This window comes from Boleophthalmus pectinirostris, unplaced genomic scaffold, assembly GCF_026225935.1.
Source record: "Boleophthalmus pectinirostris isolate CB_2022bp ecotype Guang Dong unplaced genomic scaffold, ASM2622593v1 HiC_scaffold_14, whole genome shotgun sequence".
In the NCBI taxonomy this organism is placed as follows: Eukaryota; Metazoa; Chordata; class Actinopteri; order Gobiiformes; family Gobiidae; genus Boleophthalmus; species Boleophthalmus pectinirostris.
The window spans coordinates 32,402,276-32,428,481 of NW_026571047.1; the positions used below are offsets into that span (position 1 = coordinate 32,402,276).

Genomic DNA, 26,206 nt, shown 5'->3' on the forward strand with positions numbered 1-26,206 from the left:
GAACGACTCAAATACGAACTAGTGTGGACGGGGTCTCAGGTTTGATCCTTCTTCCAAGAGCACCCACTACCTGCTCCCACTGACTGGAACGCCTGCAGCAAACAGCCACATTTTTTTGGTTTTCTATGCTCGATATATCGATATTTCAATATTTTTTGCACAGCCCTTGTTACAGGTCAGATCTGTGGAGAGGCGACCTCGCTCACAGTCAGAATGTCAGTTTTTCTAAGGTATTTTTGAGCTATAAACCACCTGAATTGAATTGAATATATGTAAAGTAGAGCTGTTTAATGTCACACTGTGGAATATTTCAAACAGGGCAATGACATCTCCATAGAAACAAGAAGGTGACGGACCCCCAACGAAAAAGTTACACAGTGCACCTTTAAATGTCCTCCCTGATCCGGCGTCTGTAACAACAGCTGATCCGAGACACGTCAAAACCGAAACTGGTGACAGTTCTGACGACGGCTTGGGGCTTGCAGCCGTCAGGATCTCAGAGTGATTCATTACGACAGTTGCCACGGTTACTATCAATTAAAAACGAAATATTACACCTTTTAAATTCTCAAATGGCCTCAAGGTAGCGTCAGTGGCAGGAAACTCGAACCCACGTACGTCCCTCATAAAAACACACGCCTGCTCGTCTCCGTGGAGATGCTACTGCTTTGCCTTTTACGTTCCAGTAGTTACGAGTTACAGGTCAGATCTGCGGAGAGGCGAGCCCATTTTTTTTAACTACAAGAAGAACGCGCGGTGTTTTTCAATGTCTACTTTGAGCCATAAAACATAAGAATAAGCGCAGGTTTAAATACAAAACAAAGCAGTGACATCTCCATGGAAACGAGCAGGTTACAGAGTGCAGCTTTACGCCAACTTGCAGACAAAATCGCAACGTTAACTTGATTATTTTTAAGGCGATCCAAGGCGACTTAAAACTTTGTCATGTTGAGAATGAGTTCAGACGTTGTACATCTCTGTCAGGTAAACGCAGCGTATCACAGACACAATATCTCATCTGTGATAAAGAGATAGTGAAGAGAACACGGAGTCTGAACATTACGTAACATTACGTATTCGCTTAGTCAGTTAGACAAGTATTTTGTACTCTTGACATGACAGGGCCCGTGTTACGCCGTGTTCTGATCTGTGTTCTAATGTTGTTTAATCATCACGAACAGACCTGGAGTTGTGTTTTGTTTTGTTTCATTCACACATGTTTAAACACACAAACCAAACAGCAGATTTAGGCTGAGAGTTTGTGTCTGCACCTTCTGATGTTATGTGGTAATACAGGAAGTGCTCCATTTGGATTATTTCCAAACCAGACCTGGGATTGCCATTGTCTACTGAATAAAAGGTCAAATGTAGCGTTAACTTATAAACTACTGCTAGATCACAAGATGGAACAGAGAATTTTGAGCTTTGGAGATGTAGACAGACTAATAATAAAGAATTAGGGCTGGGTATCATTATGAAGCTGTCGATACGATACATATCTCGATACACAGGCCATGATACGATACATGTCTCGATGCATTGCTTTTTCGGTTCGATACGATATATTTCAAATCAGTTCGATACGGTTCAATAAAAAAATCATGGCTGTGACACTAAAAGTCTTTGTTAAACCACTTCTTGCGCAAAGTTCATATGAAACACAAACATTTTAATCATCAAAACAGTAAAAATGTCAAATGTGTGGCATAAATAAAAAAGTTTTTTTCCTCTGAACAAACAAAAACACTGTAGCTGTAACAAAATAATTTAGTAAAATATACCAAAAAATAGACTTGGTGATATATCAATACAGCAGCCCACGATATCGATACTGAATCATTACATTAAACAATACGATATATCGATATTTTGATATTTTTGCACACCCCTATAAAGAGTTACTCAAACATGTGAATGAAACAAAACAAAACACCAGGTCTGTTTTTGATTGAGGTGACAATTTCATTTCTCTCCAGCGACTAGATCAGGAATCAGAATATACAAGAACCCAAAAGTTGTAGACCGTGCACTACTAATGCAACCTTTACTTAGTCCTTAGTTTATTTATTTTTATTGAGAGAGGGACAGTGTACAGTTTTTACATTAACTTAACAGGAGAGATGCTTTGTACATCAGGTTGTATCACCAGTGCCAATTTCCACCTGTCGTCCCTGGGCAGGTTCATTGACTGATTGTATTTAACTGACTTGAGCTGTCAACTGTTCTTCCTGGAGACCTGTGTAGCATGTTTTGGGTTGAGTTGAATAAAAAAAAAAGTTATTATTTTTTTACTACTTGATGTTAGACATGCATTTCTACAACTATTTGCATTAAAAGTTGTCAGAATAATTTTATTATCCCATATTTGCTAAATACTTGTGTGATATTCTATGCCTATGAGTTAACCATTTATGTACTACAATTCTTTGATTTATAATGTACCAATCACTTGTCACTTGTTGAATAACCTCTGTGTGTTTGACAACTGTGTGCAGTGTCCTGTCGCTCTAGTGAACCCTCCAGATGATTCCTCACATGAAGCCAACTCCCACTGTCACACATGCAAGAGTTATGATGGTGTCTGTCCAAACCTAAGGCACCTCCTGATTGTTAATCATGTTTTATGTGTTTGGACTATGCTTAGCTGCACCAGTTTCTTATTATGTCTTTGCTGTTTCCCCTTGAGAATTATCATTCTGTAACTAGGGCCTCCTAATGAAATAAAAAGAGGAGAACGGCCTTGAGTCATCAGAACGTGTGGAGACTGTTGGTTTTGATGCCCACTCTCTGCCCGTTCTCCTCGCGAGTAAAACTGAATTAATCTCTTGTCTTTCTTCTTGTTTACAATGTTTAGATAAACCTAACAAAAGTGCACTATGTAACTTTTCTGGTCGAGGGTCTGTCACCTGCTTGTTTCTATAGATATGTCATTGCTCTGCTTGGAATGTTCCAGTATGGCATTAAACTGCTCTACCTACAGCTGCTCGATTATGGAAAGATTTATTCTCAAGATTATTTTGCTCAATATTGAAATCACGATTATTCAAACAAATATTTTTTGTTACATGCTACATTTATTCAGCATTTCGCTCTAAAAAACACTTGGTTATTGATAATTTACGCAAAATGTTCAAACTAAAAATAAATATAGGCTACAACAGGGGTCTAGAACACTGGTGAGCTACTTTTACAAAACAAAAATGTCAAAGAGCTACTCATTTTAGTGGTCGCAAGAAATATAAGAGCTATTTACACAACTATTATCCATTTATTAGTGCACAAAGATAGGCATCACATGTACAATGGTAATAGGCATTTAATTAAATCAAATTTGAGTTATTCAGCACAATACGTATGATTAAGATATCCCATGGCGAGCTATTTGGAAGGGGGCAGAGAACTACTGGTAGATCCTGAGCTACCTTAGAGCCGTTTTACAATTTATAAAACATAAAATGAATAAAATATATTTTGAATATGAAATAAGGCAGAAAAACATAAATGTGTCCAAAATAAAATATATCCAGCTCTTTTACAATCTCTATATTTAAAAATGTTTAAAACTTAGTTCATTTTTACCTCTCTGTCAACTTATAAACTCCATCCAGAGTATTTTACAGAATAATTGCACATGTTTTTAACACTTTATATCTTTAATCTGCAAATGTTTCACTGTCTTATATCTCTATTCACTGTTTCATGTTACAATTTATGTGTGACTGTTTTCTGTTTGTGCTTTTGTTTTATTCTGCCTCTTGGACAGGTCGTCATTGTAAATGAGAAGGTGTTCTCGACTGACTTACCTGGTAAAATATTGAATAAATAAATAAATATACGTATTTATATTTTTAAAAATCCCCAAATAAACTTTGTTAAGCTTTAAATGATTTCAACTCGAATATATGAGTTTGGAGTTTTTTTGAAGCACAAACGAAATCGCGATCAGAATTCTATTAATTGCACAGCCATAGCTCTACCTTACATTTATTCACTTACAGGTGGTTTTATAGCTCAAAAGTACCGTGAGTGGATTCACCTCTCCGCAGATCTGACCTGTAACTTGGTCCAGTTAGATCTCCTTGACGCCACTAATACTGCGAAAAATTCCAGACAAAGCAACAACATCTCATAACAGCATTTGACGAACGCTCCACCGGCAAAGTTACCAATGCAGCTTTAAATAATGTTGGCGTGGGGAATGTTGAGATTTGTAAGATTATGTAACATTGCCTCAGTCAGTTCAAATGTGTTTGCAGAACTACTACACGTCTGACATGCATTTTTTACGACTAATTCATAGAAAATTGAGACTAAACTTTGCGTAGAATGATCGTAATTGCGTTGTCATTGTATTTTATTCGCAGAAACATCGCAGAGGTTCAGATCGTGCAGCTGCATCACCGAACTGTGCCGCGGGTTTGTTTATGGAGCGTTGTCCCGGACATTTCGCGGTCACACGGCCCGCACACGCCGCTCCCGGGCCCGGTTCGGAGCTTACCCGCCTCCCCGGTCCCTGGCCTTGAAGAGCCGGTCCGTGATCCGGCTGAAGACCCCCGCCACGGCCGGAGAGGACACCGAGTACACGGAGTTCACCAGCCTCCTCCAGGACACGGGCGCCGCCATCACTGCTCCTCTGTCAACCGCTTTGAAAAAAAAAAACTTTATTGACAACGCAAAACACGACACGGGAAAACAAAACAACGCAATCACGAACGAAATTAAATTATATTATTACTAACATGCTGTTTTAAAGTAGACTGATGATGATTATATTTATTTTTATCGTTGATTTAATATTTTAATAAATACCAAAACAAAGAAATAGGACTCCAAGTGGCGGACTTTGTAACTGCAGGGTCACGAGCTCAGCCGAACAGAACAGAATGTGCTGTTTTAGTTCTATAATAAAGTGGGAGGACGTGTTCTGAGTTTGCCTCTAGAACTAATACAATTACGTTTTTTTATTAAAGCAATAATTCAATTTAAGACAAAGCCAGAGCCACGGGTTACGTCCATGATTAAATTGAATAATCGGCTTTTGTCTCGTTGGTTAGACGGTAATGAGAGCATATAGGCCTCCTTGAGTCACTGCTAAGATAATTTTATCATCGTATATTTCACTAGTAGGCTATTATTAGACTGTTATTTGCAATTAACAACAACCAATTTATGTTTAAAGTGTATCTTGACCTATTATTTTTACATTTTGGCTTCAATGTCCAGTGTGAATCTACAGTATAAGTACTTGATGAAAAAAAATTTCTGAGCTTTAAAAAAATAAATAAATAAATAAATAAAATGTACTAGACTTTTATGTAGCACTTCCCAGAGGTGGCACCAAGTCGTTGTTTTGCAAGTCTCAAGTCTTTGACCTCAAGTCCGAGTCAAGTCCCAAGTCAAAAACAGGCTTAACAATAGAATAATTGAGTTGAGTAGAGCTATTATTTTGATTATCGTGATTATTTGTATATTTTTTGTTATTTTTGTGGTGTGAAAAGTCATGGAATTTTTGTAAATTCAATGAAAGTTTTGAGAAAATCATGGAATTTTAGTAACCTGATTCATCAGACAGTTTCACTTTGTGGAAACCGTGTGATCTCACAGCATTAGGATTCATTCGTTTGACAGTAGGCGGGTACTTTTTTTATTTAACCAATCGCTGTTATTTGGTCGTGACGTATGTAATGTGCCAAATACTGTAGGAAGAAGGACAATAACGTCTTTCCCCTTGATAAAATTCACCAAATAGTCTCTTTATTCCGGCCTTAAATCCTCGATCTTGGGAATCGTTGCCAACACAGAATGTCTGGCTCTTCGCTGATTGACTATTGTCCGGACTTGCACTTCCGGGGTTTTTGTGAACCGTCTAGTGCAGGGGTGGGCAAACTTTTTGACTCGTGGGCCACAAAAGGTTCTAAAATTTGACAGAAGGGCCGGACCAGGAGCAGATGGTTGGAGTTTTTTTTTTTGGTAATCCACCTCATTCGAGAAAAAAATATCCCATGTTAGTGAAATATCCCATAACTGAAAATCATTACAAAGCATTACAAGAAAATATTGGTCTTTCAAGTCCCACGGTATTTGCTGTTTATTGAAATGACTTTTAAAACACTGACATTATTATTAAAGTTTGAGGGGCCAGATTAAAAAGCCCCCGGGACTTAGTTTGCCCACCCCCGGTCTAGTGTATTCCGATTTCTGATCTAGTCGCTGGAGAGAAATTAAATTGAGCGGAGGCACTAGATGGCCTCAGCTTGGCAAGAATTTTAGTATCTCTTTCACACAAGTATAGGCAAGTTTCAGCTGACGTCATTGTTATTAAAAGCCCGCGTTGCTGCTGGGAAATATTTTGGTCCGAGACAAGAAACACGATAGCGTCAAACACAGTGCGTAACCTCGCGTATTTATCCCCGATAATGGTAAATTCCTGCTGCATTATCTGATGCACAAATAGAAGCACGGAAGAAGGACAATGTCTTTTTCGTATTCTGAGTGAAAAGAACCACTAACGGTGAATTAAACGGCTTTCAAACATCCGCAGAGCAAACGTAGAAGATCCTAACAAACCGTGGACTCCAACAAGTTCAACAACACATCGAGACTCTTGGAGGTTTTCATCTTTTCTGCTGTGAATGGCCCAGGAGTTTCCACCAAGTCATTGTGGATATCGCCCAAGTGAATATTTGTCCAGGTAGTTGGCGATTCAGACCAGAAATTTGGTTTGGTCCACCTTTTGTCGGGGTTGAAAAGGGTGATTTGTCGTCCATCGATGCTTATGACCAATTTCTGGTCAAATGGTCTTGGGTCCTCTGCCGTTAGAGTGGATAAATAACCGGGATCAATACCTTTTACGTGCTTTCTCGCTCCGTCCGTCATGTTGAATTAGTGTTTTTTGCCGCCGACCAAAATAATTCCCAGCATGCAACGCGCGCTTTTGTCAACAATGAAACTCACCTATAGCGTTAAGTTCTCATGAAGCTGTTATGATTATTTCTGAACGTCTGCGCCTTTTTTTTTTTTTTAAAGAGACGACAATAAAAACACTGACAGGATTTTGAATGTTAAAAAACTATAATCCCAAACCATAAGGTGAGTGGAAAGAGTTCACATTTCATATTTAGCCCTAAAAGTCTGATCAATTTCACACATGTAGGTGCTGTAAAGTCATGGAAAATTCACTTTAGATTGTGAAAAAAAAAAAAAAAGTTTTGAAATTTTGTCAGTGAAAAAGTGTGGGAAGCTTGTGTCTGTTTGTTTGTTTTTATAGCCTGACCTGGAAGATTAGTTTCTGTCTTTCAGTGACTAATGGGGCTCTGAATAAAAACAAAAACAAAAACAAACAAACTTTCAGATCAGCGACGGTCACTGAGTCTCGTTTAGTTTCTGAGATGTGATGAGGGAGATTAGAATCACACCTCACACCAGGAAATGTTCACGCACAAATGTACATGATGGACATGTGTCGTGTAAATATTTGATGCACATGATTTCACGAGCGAGAGTAAATCCTGGTCCTTTATGTTGCGTGACGTTGTTTTGGTTTCTTTTCCGTCGGTGTTTGTTTGTTTGTTTCTTATAATCTTCTGCTCTGGCTTCTTCACGCTCTGGAGGTCAACATGACTTTAAAATGTGTTTTGTTTCACTTCATGCTTCGTTATTTTAAATTCCTTCAGCCCCAGACACACCCACATCTACACAACTGCTATATGTACTGAACAAATACTACTACTACTAATACTACTGCTACTACTGCAACTGCTAGTACTAGTGCTACTACTACTACCACTACTAATACTACTACTACTACTACTACTACTACTATTGCTACTAATACTACTACTGCTACTGCAACTGCTACTACTACTACCACTACTAATACTACTACTGCTACTGCAACTACTACTACTACAATAACTACTACTACTACTAGTACTGCTGCTACTGCTACTAGTACTACTACTACTACTACTACTACTACTACTACTACTACTACTACTATTACTGCTACTACTACTACAACTACTACTGCTACTACTGCAACTGCTACTACTACTACTGCTACTACTACTACTACTGGTACTTCTACTTCTACTGCTACTACTACTGCTACTACTACTACTGCTACTACTACTACTGCAACTGCTAGTACTAGTACAACTACTACTACTACGACTATTACAACAACTACTACTACTGCTATTACTACTACTATTATTGCTACTACTGCTACTACTACCACTGCTACTAGTACTACTACTACTACTACTACGACTACTACTACTACTACTATTACTGCTACGATTACTACTACTATTACTGCTACTACTACTACTATTACTACAACTACTACTACAACTTCTACTACTATTACTACTACTACTACTAGTACTACTATTACTATTACTGCTACTGCTATTACTACTACTACTACTTCTACTACTAGTACAACTACTACTACTACTACTACTGCTACTAATACTACTACTGCTACTACTACTAGTACTACTATTACTATTACTGCTACTGCTATTACTACTACTACTTCAACAACTACTACTACACCTACTACTCCTACAAATACTACTGCTACTACCACATCTGTACAGAATTTTCTGGACACTCAAAAACACTTTACAAAGCATTATTTAGTCACTCAGTACCCAGAGGTGGTAAACCCCTATTGTAGCCACAGCTGCCCTGGGACAGACTGACAGAAGCGAGGCTGCCAATCTGCACCATCGGTCCCTCCGACCACCACCAACACTCACGCACACTCCATTTCATACCAGGCAATGTGAGTGAAGTGTCTTGCCGAAAGACACAACCACAGTTTTTGTGAGTGGCGCCCCCCTGTGGCTCCTGATTTTCCCCGCGGTCTCCCATCCAAGCCCAGACCATGACCCCCGCTGAGCTTCTGAGAACAGAAGTCCTATATGTACAGTAACAACTACTACTGATACTATTATTACTACTGCAAGTACTACTACTACTACTACTGCAACTGCTAGTACTGCAACTATTACTGCTACTACTATTGCTACTATTATTACTACTGCAAGTACTACTACTACTACTACTGCAACTGCTAGTACTGCAACTAGTACTGCAACTATTACTGCTACTACTATTGCTACTATTATTACTACTGCAAGTATTACTAGTACTGCAACTGCTACTAGTACTGCAACTAGTACTGCTGCTGCTGCAAGTACTAGTAGTACTGCAACGAGTACTACTACTGCTACTACTACTGCTATTACTACTACTACAACTGCTACTACTACAACTACCACTTCCACTTCTATTTCTACTGCAACTACTACTACTACTAAAACTACTACTGCTACTTCTACTGATACTACTACTGCTACTATTACTGCTACTACTACTTCTACTACTACTGCAACTGCTACTACTACTACTTCTACTGTTGGAACTACTACTACTACTACTTTTGCTACTATTACTATTACTGCTATTACTACTACTACTACTGCAACTAGTACTACCACTTCTACTTCTATTTCTACTGCTACTGCTACTACTACAACTACTATGGCCCTGACCTGTGGGGTGCCTCAGGGGTCAATCCTGGGCCCCCTGTTGTTCAATCTCTACATGCTGCCATTAGGCCAGTTAATAAGCAGCAATAACATGTCCTACCACAATTATGCAGACGACACTCAGATCTACGTCTCTCTGGCAGCAGGAGACTATGGACCAGTGGAGTCACTTGGTCACTGCATCCAACAGATCAGTGTGTGGAGGCAAAACAACTTTCTCCAGCTAAACTCTGACAAGACTGAAGTCATAGTGTTTGGTCCACAGAAACAAAGGGACAGTGTCAGCAGTCACCTCCAGTCTCTCTCTCTAAAACCTTCAAATCAGGCAAGAAATCTAGGGGTAATAATGGACTCAGACTTGAACTTTAACAGCCACATCAAGTCAATAGCATCTGCAGCCTTTTACCATCTAAAAAACATAGCAAAAATCAAAGGTTTACTGTCTAAATCAGACTTGGAGAAACTTATCCATGCGTTTGTCTCCAGTAGGTTAGATACTGTAATGTTCTGCTCACTGGTCTCTCCAAACGAGCTGTGAGACGCTGCAGAACATCCAGAACATCCAGAACATCCAGAACATCCAGAACGCTGCAGCTCGGGTCCTGACTCGAACTAGGAAGTACGAGCACATAAGTCCTGTGCTCAGGTCTCTGCACTGGCTCCTGTGGCTCAGAGACTTTAAAGCAGTTCTGCTTGTACAAGTGTCTCCATGGCCGAGCACCAAAGTCCATCTGTGACATGTTAGTGTCATATGAACATCTCACACTCTGAGGACCTCAGGGACCGGCCTCCTGCTGGTGCCCAGAGTCACGACTAAACAAGGGGAGTCAGAGTTTCAGGTTCATGCAGCTAAAACCTGGAACAGTCTGAACATGTGAGACAGACTCTTCTGTGACGCTGTTTAAATCCAGACTCAAAACATTTCTGTTTAACTGTGCAAATAACTGAAAGGTTTTCAATCCGCACTCCTCTCTCCAATTTATGTCTCTCTTTTTTAATTTTAATCTTCATGATTATTTATGTTTTGATTTGTTTTTATTATGATTTTGATGTATTTCTTATTCTGTAAAGCACTTTGAATTACTTTGTGTACGAATTGTGCTGTACAAATAAACTTGCCTTGCCTTGCCTTGCCTACTACTGTACCACTACAACAGAAACAACTACTACCACTACTATTACTACTACTACAGCAACTGCAACTACTACTACTATTACTACTACTGCTACTTCTGCTACTTTTTACTTATTGATGACTACATTGACCATGATCCTTTGCTCAGCTTCAACACAGCCAATATGAAGCAAGGACTGTTACTAATTAAACACTTTATAAATCTGCAAACAGTAACTTTTCCACTGCTTTTCTGTTGATTTATTAGAATGTCCCACAGTATCCCGTTTATCTATCTCCACGGAGACCAGCGCACGACACTATCAAACCACGTTACGGCTCGGATCTGTGGAGACCGAGGCGAACCTGCTCACATTAAGAACTCAAACTTAGACTCTGAGAAACTTTATCGCTCCACAAGAATGCAAATGTTTCAGGGTATTATTAAAAACACCTTGAATAAATGCCACTTTTATACACTTAATGCCATACTGTGGAACATTTCCAGCACTAACACTAAAAAAAAACAAAAATCCACATACGACATTCATGAAATAGTAGAGCGTTATAAATAGTACAGATTTAATCGCCTCAATAAATCATAAACAAAGACTTAAGAAGAATGATTCAGGCTTAGTCATAATTTAATGAATACTTAACCTTTAGTCGTAATCCATTAATTAACTTAGACCTAATAATAACAAGGACGATAATGACAATAAAAATAATAAGACATAACACGTGTAAAGTGCTTTTCGTGACATTCAAAGACGCTTTATGTAAATCAGGACAGACACAAATACAAATAAAAAAAGAAGAAAAAGAAAACGTACACTAAACTTGACGCGCCGAAATGCACACAGGTTTCGTATAGATTGTTTGTTTATTTAAAAAAAAATAAAAAATCACAAATATAGTACAAATATTAAGGTAAAAGTACAGTAAAAATCTGAAATACTTGGTGTTTTTTTTACTAAAATTGAAGCAGAATTATGTTATTAAAATTAACGCCGATTCAGAATCACCTACACAACATAAATTATACACATGTGACCAGGACTGAAACAGGACTAAACCAGGTCTAAACCAGGTCTAAAACAGGACTAAACCAGGACTCAACAAGGAATGAACCTAGTCTGGTCCCAGTCTCAGTCCTGGTCTGGTCCCAGTCTCAGTACTGATTTCAGTCGTGGTCTCAGTTCTGGTCTCTGTCCTGGTCTCAGTCCTGCTCTGGTCCTGGTCTCAGTCCCAGTCTGGTCCCGGTCTCAGTACTGGTCTAGTCCTGGTCTCAGTCCTGGTCTCAGTCCTGGTCTCAGTCCTGATCTGGTCCTGGTCTGGTCCCAGTCTCAGTCCCGGGCTGGTCCCAGACTCAGTGCTGGTCTCAGTCCTGGTCTGGTTCCATTCTAGTCCTGGACCTGGTTCAGACCTGATTTAGTCCTGGTTTAGTCCTGGTTCAGTCCTGGTTTAGTCTTGGTTCAGTCCTGGTTTAGTCCTGGTTTAGTCCTGGTTCAGTCCTGGTTCAGTCTTGGTTCAGTCCTGGTTCAGTCCTGGTTTAGTCCTTGGTTCAGTCCTGGTTCAGTCCTGGTTCAGTCCTGGTTCAGTCTGGTTCAGTTCAGTCCTGGTTCAGTCCTGGTTTAGTCTTGGTTCAGTCCTGGTTTAGTCCTGGGTTCAGTCCTGGTTCAGTCCTTGGTTTAGTCCTGGTTCAGTCTTGGTTTAGTCTGGTTCAGTCTTGGTTTAGTCTGGTTTAGTCTTGGTTCAGTCTGGTTTAGTCCTGGTTCAGTCCTGGTTCAGTCTTGGTTTAGTCTTGGTTTAGTCCTGGTTCAGTCCTGGTTCAGTCCTGGTTCAGTCCTGGTTCAGTCCTTGGTTTAGTCCTGGTTCAGTCCTGGTTTAGTCCTGGTTCAGTCCTGGTTCAGTCTTGGTTTAGTCTTGGTTCAGTCCTGGTTTAGTCCTGGTTCAGTCTGGTTTAGTCTGGTTCAGTCTGGTTTAGTCTTGGTTCAGTCCTGGTTCAGTCCTGGTTTAGTCTTGTCGTCTTGGTTTAGTCCTGGTTCAGTCCTGGTTCAGTCTTGGTTTAGTCTTGGTTCAGTCTTGGTTTAGTCCTGGTTCAGTCTTGGTTTAGTCTTGGTTCAGTCTTGGTTTAGTCCTGGTTCAGTCCTGGTTCAGTCTTGGTTTAGTCTTGGTTCAGTCTTGGTTCAGTCCTGGTTCAGTCCTGGTTCAGTCTTGGTTTAGTCTTGGTTCATCACAGTTTAAGTCACGTCAACGGGAAACGGTCGTTATCCGTTTTTTTTCCATTTTTCATTTAAACACAAAATCAAAAACTGAAAAAACAATCGTTATCTGTTTGTTCATTTTAGTTTTGGAGACAAATAATGAAGAAAATTGCTGGGTTTTTTCGTTTTCTTATTTTTGGTTTTATTTTGAAAACGAATGAACAAATGACACACGGATTAAACTTTATAATGTTGTGATCTGATCCGAAACCCAACAGTTCAAGACTTCACTGTTTTCACCTTCACTGTTTCACGCTCACTGTGATGTACCAGTTTTATTTTCTGAATTGTGAAACACTTGTGATTTGGTAATGTCACATAATCATTTGGGCACAAATAAACTGCTGCCCTCACTAGTGTGATGTGCAGTTAACCATCAGAAGTGCTGACAACTTCACAGTTTTGTTGAGAAGACGTTTACGGTGGCATCAGCTCCACTGGGCACAACCGTTTTATAATGTGGAAGTCACATAAAACTATAATAAAATCTGAAGGTGAACTCAAGATGTCGTCGTACTGTTTTCAGTGGCCTGTGCTCATTGTTAACCTGATTCATCGGCCGGTTTCACTTTGTAGAAACTGTCTGACCTCGCAGTATTAGGATTCGTTCGCTCGACAGTAAGCAGGTACTTTATTTATTTAACCAATCACTGCTGTTTGGTCGTGACGTTTGTAATGCACCAAATCCTGTAGGAAGAAGGACAATAACGTCTTTCCCCTTGATAAAATTCACCAAACATTCTTTATTTCAGCTTTAAATCCTCGATCTCAGGAATCGTTGCCAACACAGAATGTCTGTCTTCGTCTACATCCATCTCGACGTTTTGTTTACTGTTGTGCTGAACCACAAAAGGGACACAGACAGACGCCACGAGTTTGACGTCATGGCTTCACAGATCTTCTCTGATTGATCTACAACTTCTAGGGTTTTTGCAAATCGTCTAGTGCAGGGGTCTCCAACCTGTAGCTCGGGAGCTATAAGTTATTACATGGGTCCGGTCAAGTGGTCACGGAGGGAAACGGGCAGATTTTTGACATTCAAATGTCTCTTATTCAGAAACTAGAGGGACTATTGAAATAAGTAAAGTATCAGAATGTAGGAAAGAGTTACACTCCAACAGGGTAAAGTTAAACCTGTGATATTCTTTCAAGTTGTTGACAAAAAAGATTTTTTTTGTGTGTTGTGGCTTTTTTTTTTTTTTGTTTTTGTTGTGGCTTTTTGTTGTGTTGTGGCGTTTGTATTTGTTGCGGCGTTTGCATTAAAATAGAGTCCTGTGGTCACTTCCGTTATGGCTTTTTAATGTGTTGTGGCTTTTTAATGTGTTGTGGCATTTGCGTTTATGTTGTCGCATTTGAATAAAATAGAGTCCCATAGTCATTGCCGTTGTGGCTTTTTTTTTTTGGTGTGTTGTGGCTTTTTGTTGTGTTGTGGCTTTTTTTGTTGTTGTTGTGGCGTTTGCATTAAAATAGAGTCCCGCGGTCATTTCCGTTGTGGCTTTTTAATATGTTGTGGCTTTTTAATGTGTTGTGGCATTTGCGTTTGCGTTGTGGTGTTTGTATTTGTTGCGGCATTTGCATTAAAATAGAGTCCCTCTGTCATTTCCGTTGTGGCTTTTTTTGGTGTGTTGTGGCTTTTTTTTGTGTGTTGTGGCTTTTTTTGGTTTGTTGTGGCTTTTTGTTGTGTTATTGCATTTGTATTTGTTGCGGCATTTGCATTAAAATAGAGTCCCGCGGTCATTTCTGTTGTGGCTTTTTTTGTGTGTGTTGTGGCTTTTTTTGGTTTGTTGTGGCTTTTTGTTGTGTTGTCGCATTTGTATTTGTTGCGACGTTTGCATTTGTCGTGACCCCTCTCGGCTTCCGTACTATAGTCTATCTGTAGCCGGCGGACAGCTGTAATACATATTTGATACGATCTCACGGACCAAATATGATTATATCGTGGCCCGAATTTGGTCCCCGGGCCTGAATTTGACATGTCTGATGTAGACAGGCAATAATAAAAAAGTTACTCGAACTTGTGTGAATGAAACAAAACACAACTCCAGGTCTGTTTTTTTGAGTTTTTTTTTTTTTATTTTTGAGGATTTAACAACTTTCTGACAATTTTGTACATTTAAAACTAATTAAGGTTTAGTAGTTGTAATCATGTAGTGTTTTTTTTATGTTAACGCGGTAATTTGCACCACTTTTACCGCTTTAATTTGCCAATCTTTAGCCCCATCTCCTCTGGCAGCCTCTTGCTTCCTCTGTTTCCACACTCCTCTTTCGGTAAGAGTGAGCCTCTGGTGATCACATGTCCGTCTCTGCGCTCTGTGACTCTGGTGCTGCGCCGGAGTTCCTCTGGTGAAACGTGCGCGAGGTTTTTCCACGTCCGCGCAGGGAGGGAAGAGTTAATCGCCGGTTTCATCACGGCTCGGAGGTAGAAACGCCGCGAGGAAAAGCTGTGAGTAAATCCTTATCTGGAACAATGGAGAGGTTATAAAAGTATAAACGGGATTTGGACGCGTAAAAGGAGGAATTATTGCTGTAAGTTTTGTTTACTTTAAAAAAAAAAAAAAAAAAAAAAGAAGTGAGATTTTTGTAGATTAAAAGGTTGAGAGGTGTTGCTTAACGGTGCGATGTGTGACTTTTCTACCTGCTTGTCTCCATGGAGATGTTGTTGCTTTGCCTGGAATGTTCCGTAGTGTGACTTTAAACTTTTCCATCCAGCATTTATTCATTACAGGTGTTTCTGTCAATTAAAAATACAATAATTACTACATAATAATAATTACCTACTGCAACTAGTACTTCAACTACTACTACTGCAACTACTACTACTATTACTACTACTCCTACTGCAACTAGTACTACTACTACTACTACTACTACTACTACTTCTGCAACTACTACTACTACAACTATTATTACTACTTCTACTGCAACTAGTACTGCGACTACTACTACTACTATTACTACTACTACTACTACTACTACTACTGCAACTAGTACTGCGACTACTACTACTACTATTACTACTAGTACTACTACTACTACTACTACTACTTCTGCAAGTACTCCTACTACAACTATTACAACTACTCCTACCGCAACTAGTACTGCAACTACTATTACTACTACTTCTGTAACTACTACTACTACAACAACTACTACTCCTACTGCAACTTGTACTGCAACTACTACTACCCCTACTGCAGCTAGTACTACTCCTACTGCAACTAGTATTGCAACTACTACTACAACAACTACTACTACTACTACTCCTACTACTGTAACTACTACTACTACGACTCCTACTACTACTACTACTACTACTACAAGTACTATTACTACTAGTAGTACTAGTACTACTACTACTACTACTATTACTACTACTACTACTATGCAAGTACTACTGCAACTACTACTAGTACTGCACCTCCTTCTACTAATATTACTACTTCTACTGCATCTACTACTGCAACTACTACTACCACTATTACTATTACTACTGCAAGTACTTGTACTGGACCTACTAATAGTACTACAATTAGTACTGCAACTACTACTACTTCTAATATTACAACTCAGACTATGTTTATCAGGTATATTTAAGCTATACTACTACTACTATTTACACTAATATTATTAATAACGTATATTTTTTCCGTGTATAAGTACTAACATGCGCATATTTTTATTCACTAATTTAATGACGCACGCTGTTTCTCTATTTTATTTAGATTTGGACTGATAAAAGGAGAAATTATTCCTGTAAGTCTTGTTTACTTTCATGCAAAAAACGTAACACTTGAGTAGATAAAAAAGTTCAAAAGTGTTGCTTAACGGTGCGATGTGTAACTTTTGGAGATGTTATTGCTTTTCCTGGAATGATTCATGGTGTGACTTTCAACAATTCCATCTAGTGTTTATTCATTTCGGGCGTTTCTGTTGCTCAAAAACACAATAATTCCTTCTGTGAATAGGGGCGCCTCTCCACAGATCTGACTTGTATTGTACTGTAGTGTAGTTAAGTGTTGTGTTGATTTGATTTTTTGATTCGTTTTTGATTGATATGCTTTTTTTATTTTGAGTTTGCGCCAAGAGAAAAACAATAATCATACAACAAAAAAGCACATTTCTAGGTTTGATTGGTTTAATGCACACTGCGGAACATTTTAGACCAATCAAACAAATGTCAAATTCAGGCCCAGGGACCAAATTTGGCCTGCAAAATGATTAAATTTGGGCCGCGAGATCATATCAAATACGTGTTCGAGCTGACCCGCCGGCTACAGATTGACTATAGAATTAGAAAATTATAGAAAAACTGTTTATTATTTTATATTTTGCTTGTTCTGGATTCAACGTTTAAGTAAAACTATTATTAAAAATGTATTTTAATAAGAAAAAGTTTAATGTTACATATCTCGAAAGAAGAGAAAACATGCAGATGCTGTTGAAATTTTTAATAAATATTTAGTTTGGCTCACGAGCTTTTAGTTTTATTAATCCAGTTTTTAATTTTGACCCTCTGTGAATTTGAGTTTAACACCCCTGTTTTAGAAAAAGTTATAAAACTTCACCATGGCAACAAGCAGACGACGGACCCTCCGCTACAAATGTTCCGCAGTGCTCCTAAAAAGCGTCGACTTTTGAATCTACGTTTCAAATTTAATGTTTAAAGTTTCGTTTAAGTCACAAACTAAATTTATTTGCAAATCTACAGTTCTTCTCTCAAATTGAAAACACGCTCTGTCCCAACTTGTGATGTCATGCGGTGATACAGGAAGTGCTCCACTGTGTTTCTAAACTCCGCACACCTTCACGAGAATCATTTGGATCGTTTTAGCCCCGAAATTGCTGATTTCCACTGAACTAAACTTAAAAATATGTAAATTTTAACATTAAAACTACCACTTCATGACATCACAAGGTGGAGCAGAGCATTTTGAGCTTTGGAGATGACAAATAAAGATTTGTGAATGAAACAAAACACAATTATAGGTTTGTTTTTGAGGAAGTAAAAACATTATAACGTGAATTAAAGTTAACAATAAACCCGTTTTGCTTCATATTATATTTCACTTGATTAAATTTGTCGTTAATTATGACACACTAAATCAAAATGAAGTGCATGTGCGGCGAGTAAATTAATAGACTCGTGTTCGAACAAAGAAGTGGACGTATGATTCTGTTTTATTAATATTTAATAACGTGGATATTACTCCAAGCGGCAATTAGCCTCATCTAATTAGACGGCAATTACTTTAACATGCAATAATGTTCAGTACAATAAACATCTGCTCAAAGTACTGTCACCCATTACTGTGGTCTACTCTACTTCAATCACGTTCACACTGAGGCTACTACTACGACTGCAACTACTGCTACTGCTTCTACTGCTACTGCTACTGCTAATACTGCAACTATCATGATCAATAAAACAATAAAACAAACATGTGCTCAAAGTACTGAGGATCATCACTGTGACCTACTTCTTTAATTCAATAACATTCAGACTGAAGCTACTGTCATGGTACTACTACTACTACTACTACTACAACTACTACTACTACTACTACTACTACTACAACTACTACTACTACTACTACTACTACTACTACTACTACTACAACTACTACTACAACTACTACTACAACACTACTACTACTACTACTATTACTACTACAACTACTACTACAACAACAACAACAACAACTACTACTACTACTACTACTACTACTACTACTACTACTACTAACTACTACTACTAACTACTACTACTACTACTACTACAACTACTACTACACTACTACACTACTACTACTACTACTACTACAACTACTACTACAACTACTACTACAACTACTACTACTACTACTACTACTACTACTACTACTACTACTACTACTACTACTACTACTACTACTAACTACTACTAACTACTACTACTACTAACTACTACTACTACACTACTACTACTACACTACTACTACTACTACTACAACTACTACTACTACTACTACTACTACACTACTACTACTACTACTACTACTACTACTACTACTACTACTACTACTACTACTACTACTACTACTACTACTACTACTATTACTACACTACTACTACTACTACTACTACTACTACTACTACTACTACTACTACTACTAGAACTACTACTACTACTATTACTACTACAACTACTACTACTACTACTACTACTACTACTACTACTACTACTACTACTACTACTACTACTACTACTACTACTACTACTACTACTACTGCTACTACTATTACAATCATGATAATTAAAACAAATATCTGCTCAAAGTACAATCACCCATTACTGTGATCTGCTACCACTACTGCAACTACTACTACTACTACTACTACTACTACTACTACTACTACTACTACTACTACAACTACTACTAGTAGTACTGCAACTACTGCTCTGCTACTACTACTACTACTACTGCAACTACTACTATTATTACTGCTACTACTACTATTACTACTGCAACTACTGCTAATACTATTACTACAACTACTACTGTAACTACTACTGCAACTACTGCCACTACTACTACAGCTACTACTACAACTGCTACTATTGTTGCTGCTGATACTATTACTGCTACTTCTACAAGTACTACTGCAACTACTGCACCTACTACTACTACTATTAGTCCTGCAACAATTACTACTACTACTACTACTACTACTACTACTACTACTACTACTACTATTATTTCTGTTACTACTGTCATTATTAATACTACTAACACTATTACTACTAGTAGTACTACCACTGCAACTACTACTGCTACTACTAGTACTACTACTACTACTGCTGCTGCTGCTAGTACTGCTACTGCAACTACTACTACTGCAACTACTGCACCTACTACTACTACTACTACTGCAACAATTACTACTGCTACTACTAATCTTGCTGTTACTACCATCATGTATGTTTTTCAGGTATATTTATGCTACACTACCACTATTATTTACACAAATACTATTACTAACTCCTATATTTACTTTAATAAATAATTGTGTATAAGTACTAACATGCGCATATTTTTATTCACGAATTTAAAGACGCACGTTTGCCCCGTTATTATTATTATTATTATTATTATTATTATTATTATTATTATTATTATTATTATTATTATTATTATTATTATTATTATTATGAACGTGAATCTCCGCGCGCCCGTCCGTCCGTCCGTCCGCGCGCCTTTCAACACTTCACCACTTCTCCACTGCACATTTCCTCATAAAATCCACACTGTTATTCTTGCCATATGTCGGGCTTTTAACTTTTTCACCTTTGTCGAGAATCGCGCTGCGCTGTACCAGGAAACGCACCAGCAAAAAGGTCATGTTGTGGATGATTATTTATTGGCAATCTCTCTCTTTCTCTCTCTCTCTCTCTCTCTCTCTCTCTCTCTCTCTCTCTCTCTCTCTCTCTCTCTCTCTCTCTCTCTCTCTCTCCTTTCCCGTACGTCTGTCTTTACTGGAAAGCGAGCTATGAACGGGAGGGGGCGGCGCTTTACGAACATCGGGCTTTACGCACACACAGAGCCGGGGGAGCCACCTCCAATAACCTTCCCCTTATTCTTACCTACCGGGACTCTCTAGATTCTTGGCATTTCGATCAGGGGCGGGGCCTCGTCGCGCTCATATTAAACCGCCCGGATCGTTCTCGTGTTGACATTTGTTATTAAATTATCCTGGAGAGAGTTTTTCGCGCAGTAAACGGTTTAAAGAGAGACGAGTTAAAAAAAAAAAAAAAAAAAAAAAAAAAAAAAAAAAGATCGCGCGTTTTTTCGATTTTCGGTCGGTTCGTTCGTGAAAAGGAAAATAAATAAACGTGACGATGTTTTGACGTTTGCGTGAAAATGAAAATGTAACGTGATAAATCCTTAAATAAACACAACGCAGTGTAAACAATAATTATTCAGAACTGGTATTTTAATAAGCTTAGTTATAAAGTTATATACACTGTAAAATATTTTAGTAGTAGTATTAGTAGTAACAATAGTAGTAGATCTTTTGTCACTTATTTACTAGGATTGGCTAGGATCTGGAAAAAAAGTAGTAGTAGTAGTAGTAGTAGTTGTTGTTGTACTAGTACTAGTAGTATTAGTGGTAGTAGTAATAGTAGTAGCACTATCTTTCTTTTCACTGGGTTACTCTGGGCTAGTACTTGGAAAAAGCAGTAGCAGTAGTAGCCATAGTACTAGTAGTAGTAGTAGCAGCAGTAGTAATAGTACTATTAGTAGTAGTAGCAGTAATAGTAGTAGTAGTACTAGTACTAGTAGCAGTGGTAGTTGTATTAGTAGTAGTAGCAGTAGCAGTAGTAGCAGTAATAGTAGTAGTAGTAGTAGTAGTAGTAGTTGTAGTAATAGCAGCAATAATAGTAGTTGTAGTAGCAGTAATAGTAGTAGTAGTACTAGTACTAGTAGCAATGGCAGTGGTAGCTGTGTTAGTAGTAGTAGCAGTAATAGTAGTCGTACTAGTAGTACTACTAGTAGTGGCAGTAATAGTAGTAGTAACAGTAGTAGTAGTAATAGCAGCAGTAATAGTAGTTGTAGTATCAGTAGTAGTAGTAGTATTACTGTTACTACTAATACTAAAACTAATACTACTACAACTACTACTACTAATAGTTGCAGTAGTATTAGTTTTAGTATTAGTAGTAGTAGTAGCAGCAGCAGTAGTAGTAGTATTAGTTTTAGTATTCATAGTAATAGTAGTATTAGTAGTAGTAGTAGCAGCAGCAGTAGTAGTAGTAGTAGTAGTAGTAGTAGTAGTAGTAGTAGTTAATATGTAGTAGTACATATTAAACTACGTGATTAAACAAATATTACATTATACCAGATATTTTGGGTGAAATAGCAGATATAACAGGACAGTTACTTCTTAACCCCAGACACTGAATAACCAGAAAAAAAAAAATAAACAAGTGACCAGTGCGAACATTTATTTAACAACACCTCGAATTCCAAACAGTTTTAAACCTTGTCCGGACGAGTAACCGAGCCAAAACCCCAAAACGCAGCTCATAAACCCGATCAGAATTTATAACAGCTCCGAAGAAAACCCAGAATAAACCGGCGAGGGACCAAACTCAAGTCCGCCGGAGTCCTAAACCACGCCCCCTCCGGATCCAAATGCCTGGGCTCCTCCGCGCGCCCGTGCCTCCCCCTCTCCTCTCCTCTCCTCTCCTCTCTCCTCTCTCTTTCTCGCTCGCTTCGGCTTTGGCTTTTTCCTCGCCTCCTTGCCCCGGAGATGTCGAGATGCCGCTTTCTCCCCCGTCTCCCCTCTGCGTTTGTGGACACCTATTGATTCTCCGCGCACACTTCTTTTTGGATTTTAATGCCTGAGTTAATATTTTATCTTCTGGCACTACTCTCGGGTAGTTTGCGGGGCTTTCTTTGGTTTTGCGACAAGCGGTTACGCACGACGGCTGGCCATCTCTGCAAGGTAAAAAACCAACGCACAACACGCAGACAAGACGCGCCGTGTTCGCGTTTTTCAAAGCAGCGGGACTACGGAGGATTCGGAGAGTTAAAACAGAAATATCGCGGGGTTTTGGTTGTAAATTTGGGTTTTGGTGCAGTGCAGCGATACGGATGGATAGTTGAGCGGAGCCGCTGTAGTTTTTTTGTGAATGGTGAACGGCGCTTTGAGTTGTAGTCCCGTTTGTGGTCTAGTCTCGGTTAGGACTTGTTTGGACCGCGTTTGGTCCCATTTAAACCGGATTTTAGCGCCGGGTTTTCCACGCTTTAGCCCCGGTTTATCCCCCCCCCACCCCCCGTATGTAGGTCACTTCTAGCCGGGGGTTTAGTCCTGGTTTAGTCCTGGTTTGGTGCCTGTAAGTCTGGGATTTGGTCCTGGGTCCAGTCCGGGTCTGGTCCTTGGTCACGTAGGTTATAGGTTACTGCGTTTTCTGGTCAGTCCTGGTCCAGTTCTGGTCTAGTCCTGGCTCCAAACTGGCTTTAGCTGTTCATAATTTTACTACACAGTTTCACAGTACTACTACTACTACTACTACTACTACTACTACTACTACTACTACTACTATCCAAGTTCTATCCAAGTGTAGTGACTAGTTAATAAATATTTTTTGCACTTATACCTGCTTCATGTACTTTCAGTTGATCAAGAGTTTCTTAATCCTGCACAGTTTACATAGTTTATCCCAAATTACTACTACTACTATTACTATTAGTACTACTACTACCCAAGTTCCCTTCTAGTCCTACTAAAAAGTGTCGTGACTAGTTAATAAATATTTTTTGCACTTGTACTTGCTTCATGTACTTTCAAAATATAGTTTAAATATTGGTCAAGAGTTTCCTAATCCTGCACATAGTCCTAGTTTATCCCAAATTACTACTACTATTAGTACTAGTACTACTAGTACTTTTGTCCCCAATGAGTCCTACTCTAGTCCTACTAAAAAGTGTCGTGACTACTTAATAAATATTTTTTTGTACTTGTACCTGCTTCATGTACTTTCAAATATAGTGTAAATATTGATTAAGAGTTTCCTAGTCCTGCACATAGTCCTAGTTTATCCCAAATTACTACTACTATTAGTACTAGTAGTACTAGTACTACTACCCAAGTTCTCTTCTAGTTCTGCTAAAAAGTGTCGTGACTACTTAATAAATATTTTTTGTACTTGTACCTGCATCATGTACTTTCAAATATAGTTTAAATATTGATCAAGTGTTTCCTAATCCTGCATTTAGTCCTCGTTTATCCCAAATTACTACCACTACTACTACTAGTACTAGAACTACTGCATAGCTCGAATTATGTAAATAAATAACTTGACTTTATTGACTCTGTACATTAACTTTATCTCATGTTTATAAAGTCTTCCTTTCGTGGAACCTGGTAATTTAAGCATTAATTAATAATAGCGTTGCGCAGAAACGATGTAATAATTAATACATTTGTTGTCGCTATGTTAAAGTTTAAAGTTTTAAGTTTGGGGGAACTACATAAACCATGATCCTTTGCTCCATTTCAGTCAATCCATAAAGATATTACTGTACTGCAACAGATTCAGAGAATATTTTTGTCGGCTAAATGCACTTAGACCCTTAAGAAAACATATATTTATTTGAATATTTATGTTTTTTTTTTTTATTGCAGTAACAAATTTTAGTGAAATATTGCGATAAACGGTAACATGGAAACTACTTACCGTCACTGAAACTATAAAAAGCAACACTGTTTTTTTCTTTTTTCCGTACACAATATTGTTAAAAGACAACAAATTAATAGTATAATTTCCACAAGATGAGACGAGATACGAAATTTGATGCACAAGAACGAGACAAGACGAGATTTTAACATAATTTCTAATCGTTTTATGGTTCATTTTCCAATTTTTTGACCTCATTATTTTGTATTTATTTGATTTCGTAGTTTTTTTCCATTCTAGTGCTGTTTTTTGGAACTGTAAAAGCCGTAACTCCCCGAAGTGTAACCCAATTTTTGTCCGATCCAAACGTAAACACTTGGGGAAAAAAATCTCGCATGATCGTTTTTCTGTCGTGTGCACGATCTTGTGGCAGTTTTGTCTCAGGAGATCTTGTACCGTCCCTACAATTTATCAATAATTACCCAGATAAGTTACGTTTTCAACCCTCTACAGCTTAAAATACCAAAAAATCTTGCAAAAAATACGATAAATCGACATAGGAATTTGCATCGTAAGCTTTCGTTTGATGAACATTGGGGGTGGAAGATGTTAAAAAAATGTGGAAAATCGCAATTATTGGTCTTAAGAAATGCAAAAAAAGAGTCAAATATATTTTCTTTTAAAAATGACTCAGAAATTACGTGATTAAAATAACAGAAATTTAGTTTAATCTCGGTAACAAGATCATAATAACGTGTTTTTGCTTCCCTTTTGTGTAGAGATCGATATATCGTTTCGCCGATATTTACCATTGTTTGCATATCTGTTATCGGTCACAAATCTCCAACAGATGCCGATATTTAGTTGAGTTTAGCATAAATGTAGATTAAAAATAACTGTTTAAAGCTTTATTTGAACACTTAAATCCAAAGACGGTAGAAATGTAACGATGTGAAAATCCCTCGATACGATGTTTTCACGATATGCGCCTCACGGTACGATATTTATTGCGATATTTTGTGGAGGCGAACGAAACTATGTTATGAATTATGCGCCTTTTTCCTTTTAAAGCCTTGAAAAGCCTTTGGTGCTGTTATAATGTGAAGAATTAAGATGTAAAAGTGCATAATAACAGTTGTTTATTTGTGTAGTCTGTAATGACAACAGCAAAGGATCATGGGATATGTAGTTCCCTCTGTTTTTTTAGCTGGCAAGTTTATTTGTACAGCACAGTTCGTACACAAAGTAATTCAAAGTGTTTTTTAGAATAAGAAAGACTTTAAAATCTCAAAAAAGACATTAAAATCACCAAAACTACTAATTTAAGCAATGAGACTTCGATATTATTGTAGACGGTACTCCAAAAATATGACTCTTCGTAGTAAAAAAAAGGTTGCGGGTGAGTTTTTACGAAGTTTGAATCAAATTTTATTGATCCACAACTTAAATTATTTGGACATATTTCCTCACACATCACAATATATTATAATAATGAAGAGAAAACAATATAAATGGCGATAAAAACTGTAAAAAATTTGGAAAAATAAACTGACACCAGGAAACTGGTGTCAAATACGGTGTAATTGTGTGTATAGATTGATAATTCGGGAAAAAATACCAAAATCAGCTCGACGTATTGGTCCAAAAATATTGTTTATCGAGTTTATCGACCATCGGCTCCACTGGTTTCTTAAAAAATCTATAAAAAAAATTATTATTAGGGATATAATAACAATAATAATCAGTATTGTCATTATTTAGTTCTTGTTTTTTTAATTTTAATATGTTTTGAGCCTTTTGTTGAGTTGTTTTTTTTAATTATTATTATTATTATAAATTATTTCCTCATGGATTTGTATTAAGTATGAATGGGTGTGGATGGAATATGTGGGTGGTGTTCGGTTTGTCAATAATTAATAAATAAATCAATAAATACATTACGTTTTTAAATTTACGGTCCGTTTAGGATTCTTGAAATTCCGATAAGACTTTTAAATAACACTTTTCTGATTTGTTACTCTGAACTTGGAGATGTTTGTTGTAAATTAAGGTGGAATATACTGACAAAAATTCGTATATCTGTATTTTTTGGAGTATCCTG

The 26,206-nt window shown here is 37.9% G+C and overlaps 2 protein-coding genes across 5 annotated transcripts in view; one reads left to right on the top strand and one right to left on the bottom strand.

The window, feature by feature from the left end:
• LOC110168320 (CDP-diacylglycerol--glycerol-3-phosphate 3-phosphatidyltransferase, mitochondrial) overlaps positions 1 to 4,648 on the bottom strand; it is an 82,593-nt gene extending 77,945 nt beyond the window's left edge. For both annotated transcript variants that reach the window (XR_008631763.1, XM_055150434.1), the window contains exon 1: positions 4,499 to 4,648. Coding sequence is in view for 1 of the 2 variants with exons in the window: in XM_055150434.1 (XP_055006409.1) it covers positions 4,499 to 4,623 (125 nt within the window). In the remaining variant the exon portion in view is untranslated. The remainder of the gene's footprint in view (positions 1 to 4,498) is intronic.
• Positions 4,649 to 15,266: 10,618 nt separating this feature from the next.
• The window catches only part of LOC110168324 (suppressor of cytokine signaling 3-like), a 52,303-nt gene continuing 41,363 nt past the window's right edge, over positions 15,267 to 26,206 (top strand). The window contains exon 1 of one of the 3 annotated variants that reach the window (XM_055149844.1): positions 15,267 to 15,470. The gene's annotated coding sequence lies outside the window, so the exon portion shown is untranslated. Of the gene's footprint in view, positions 15,471 to 21,789; positions 22,431 to 26,206 lie in introns of those variants that run through there. The other 2 variants (XM_055149845.1, XM_055149843.1) reach the window with 2 other exon arrangements.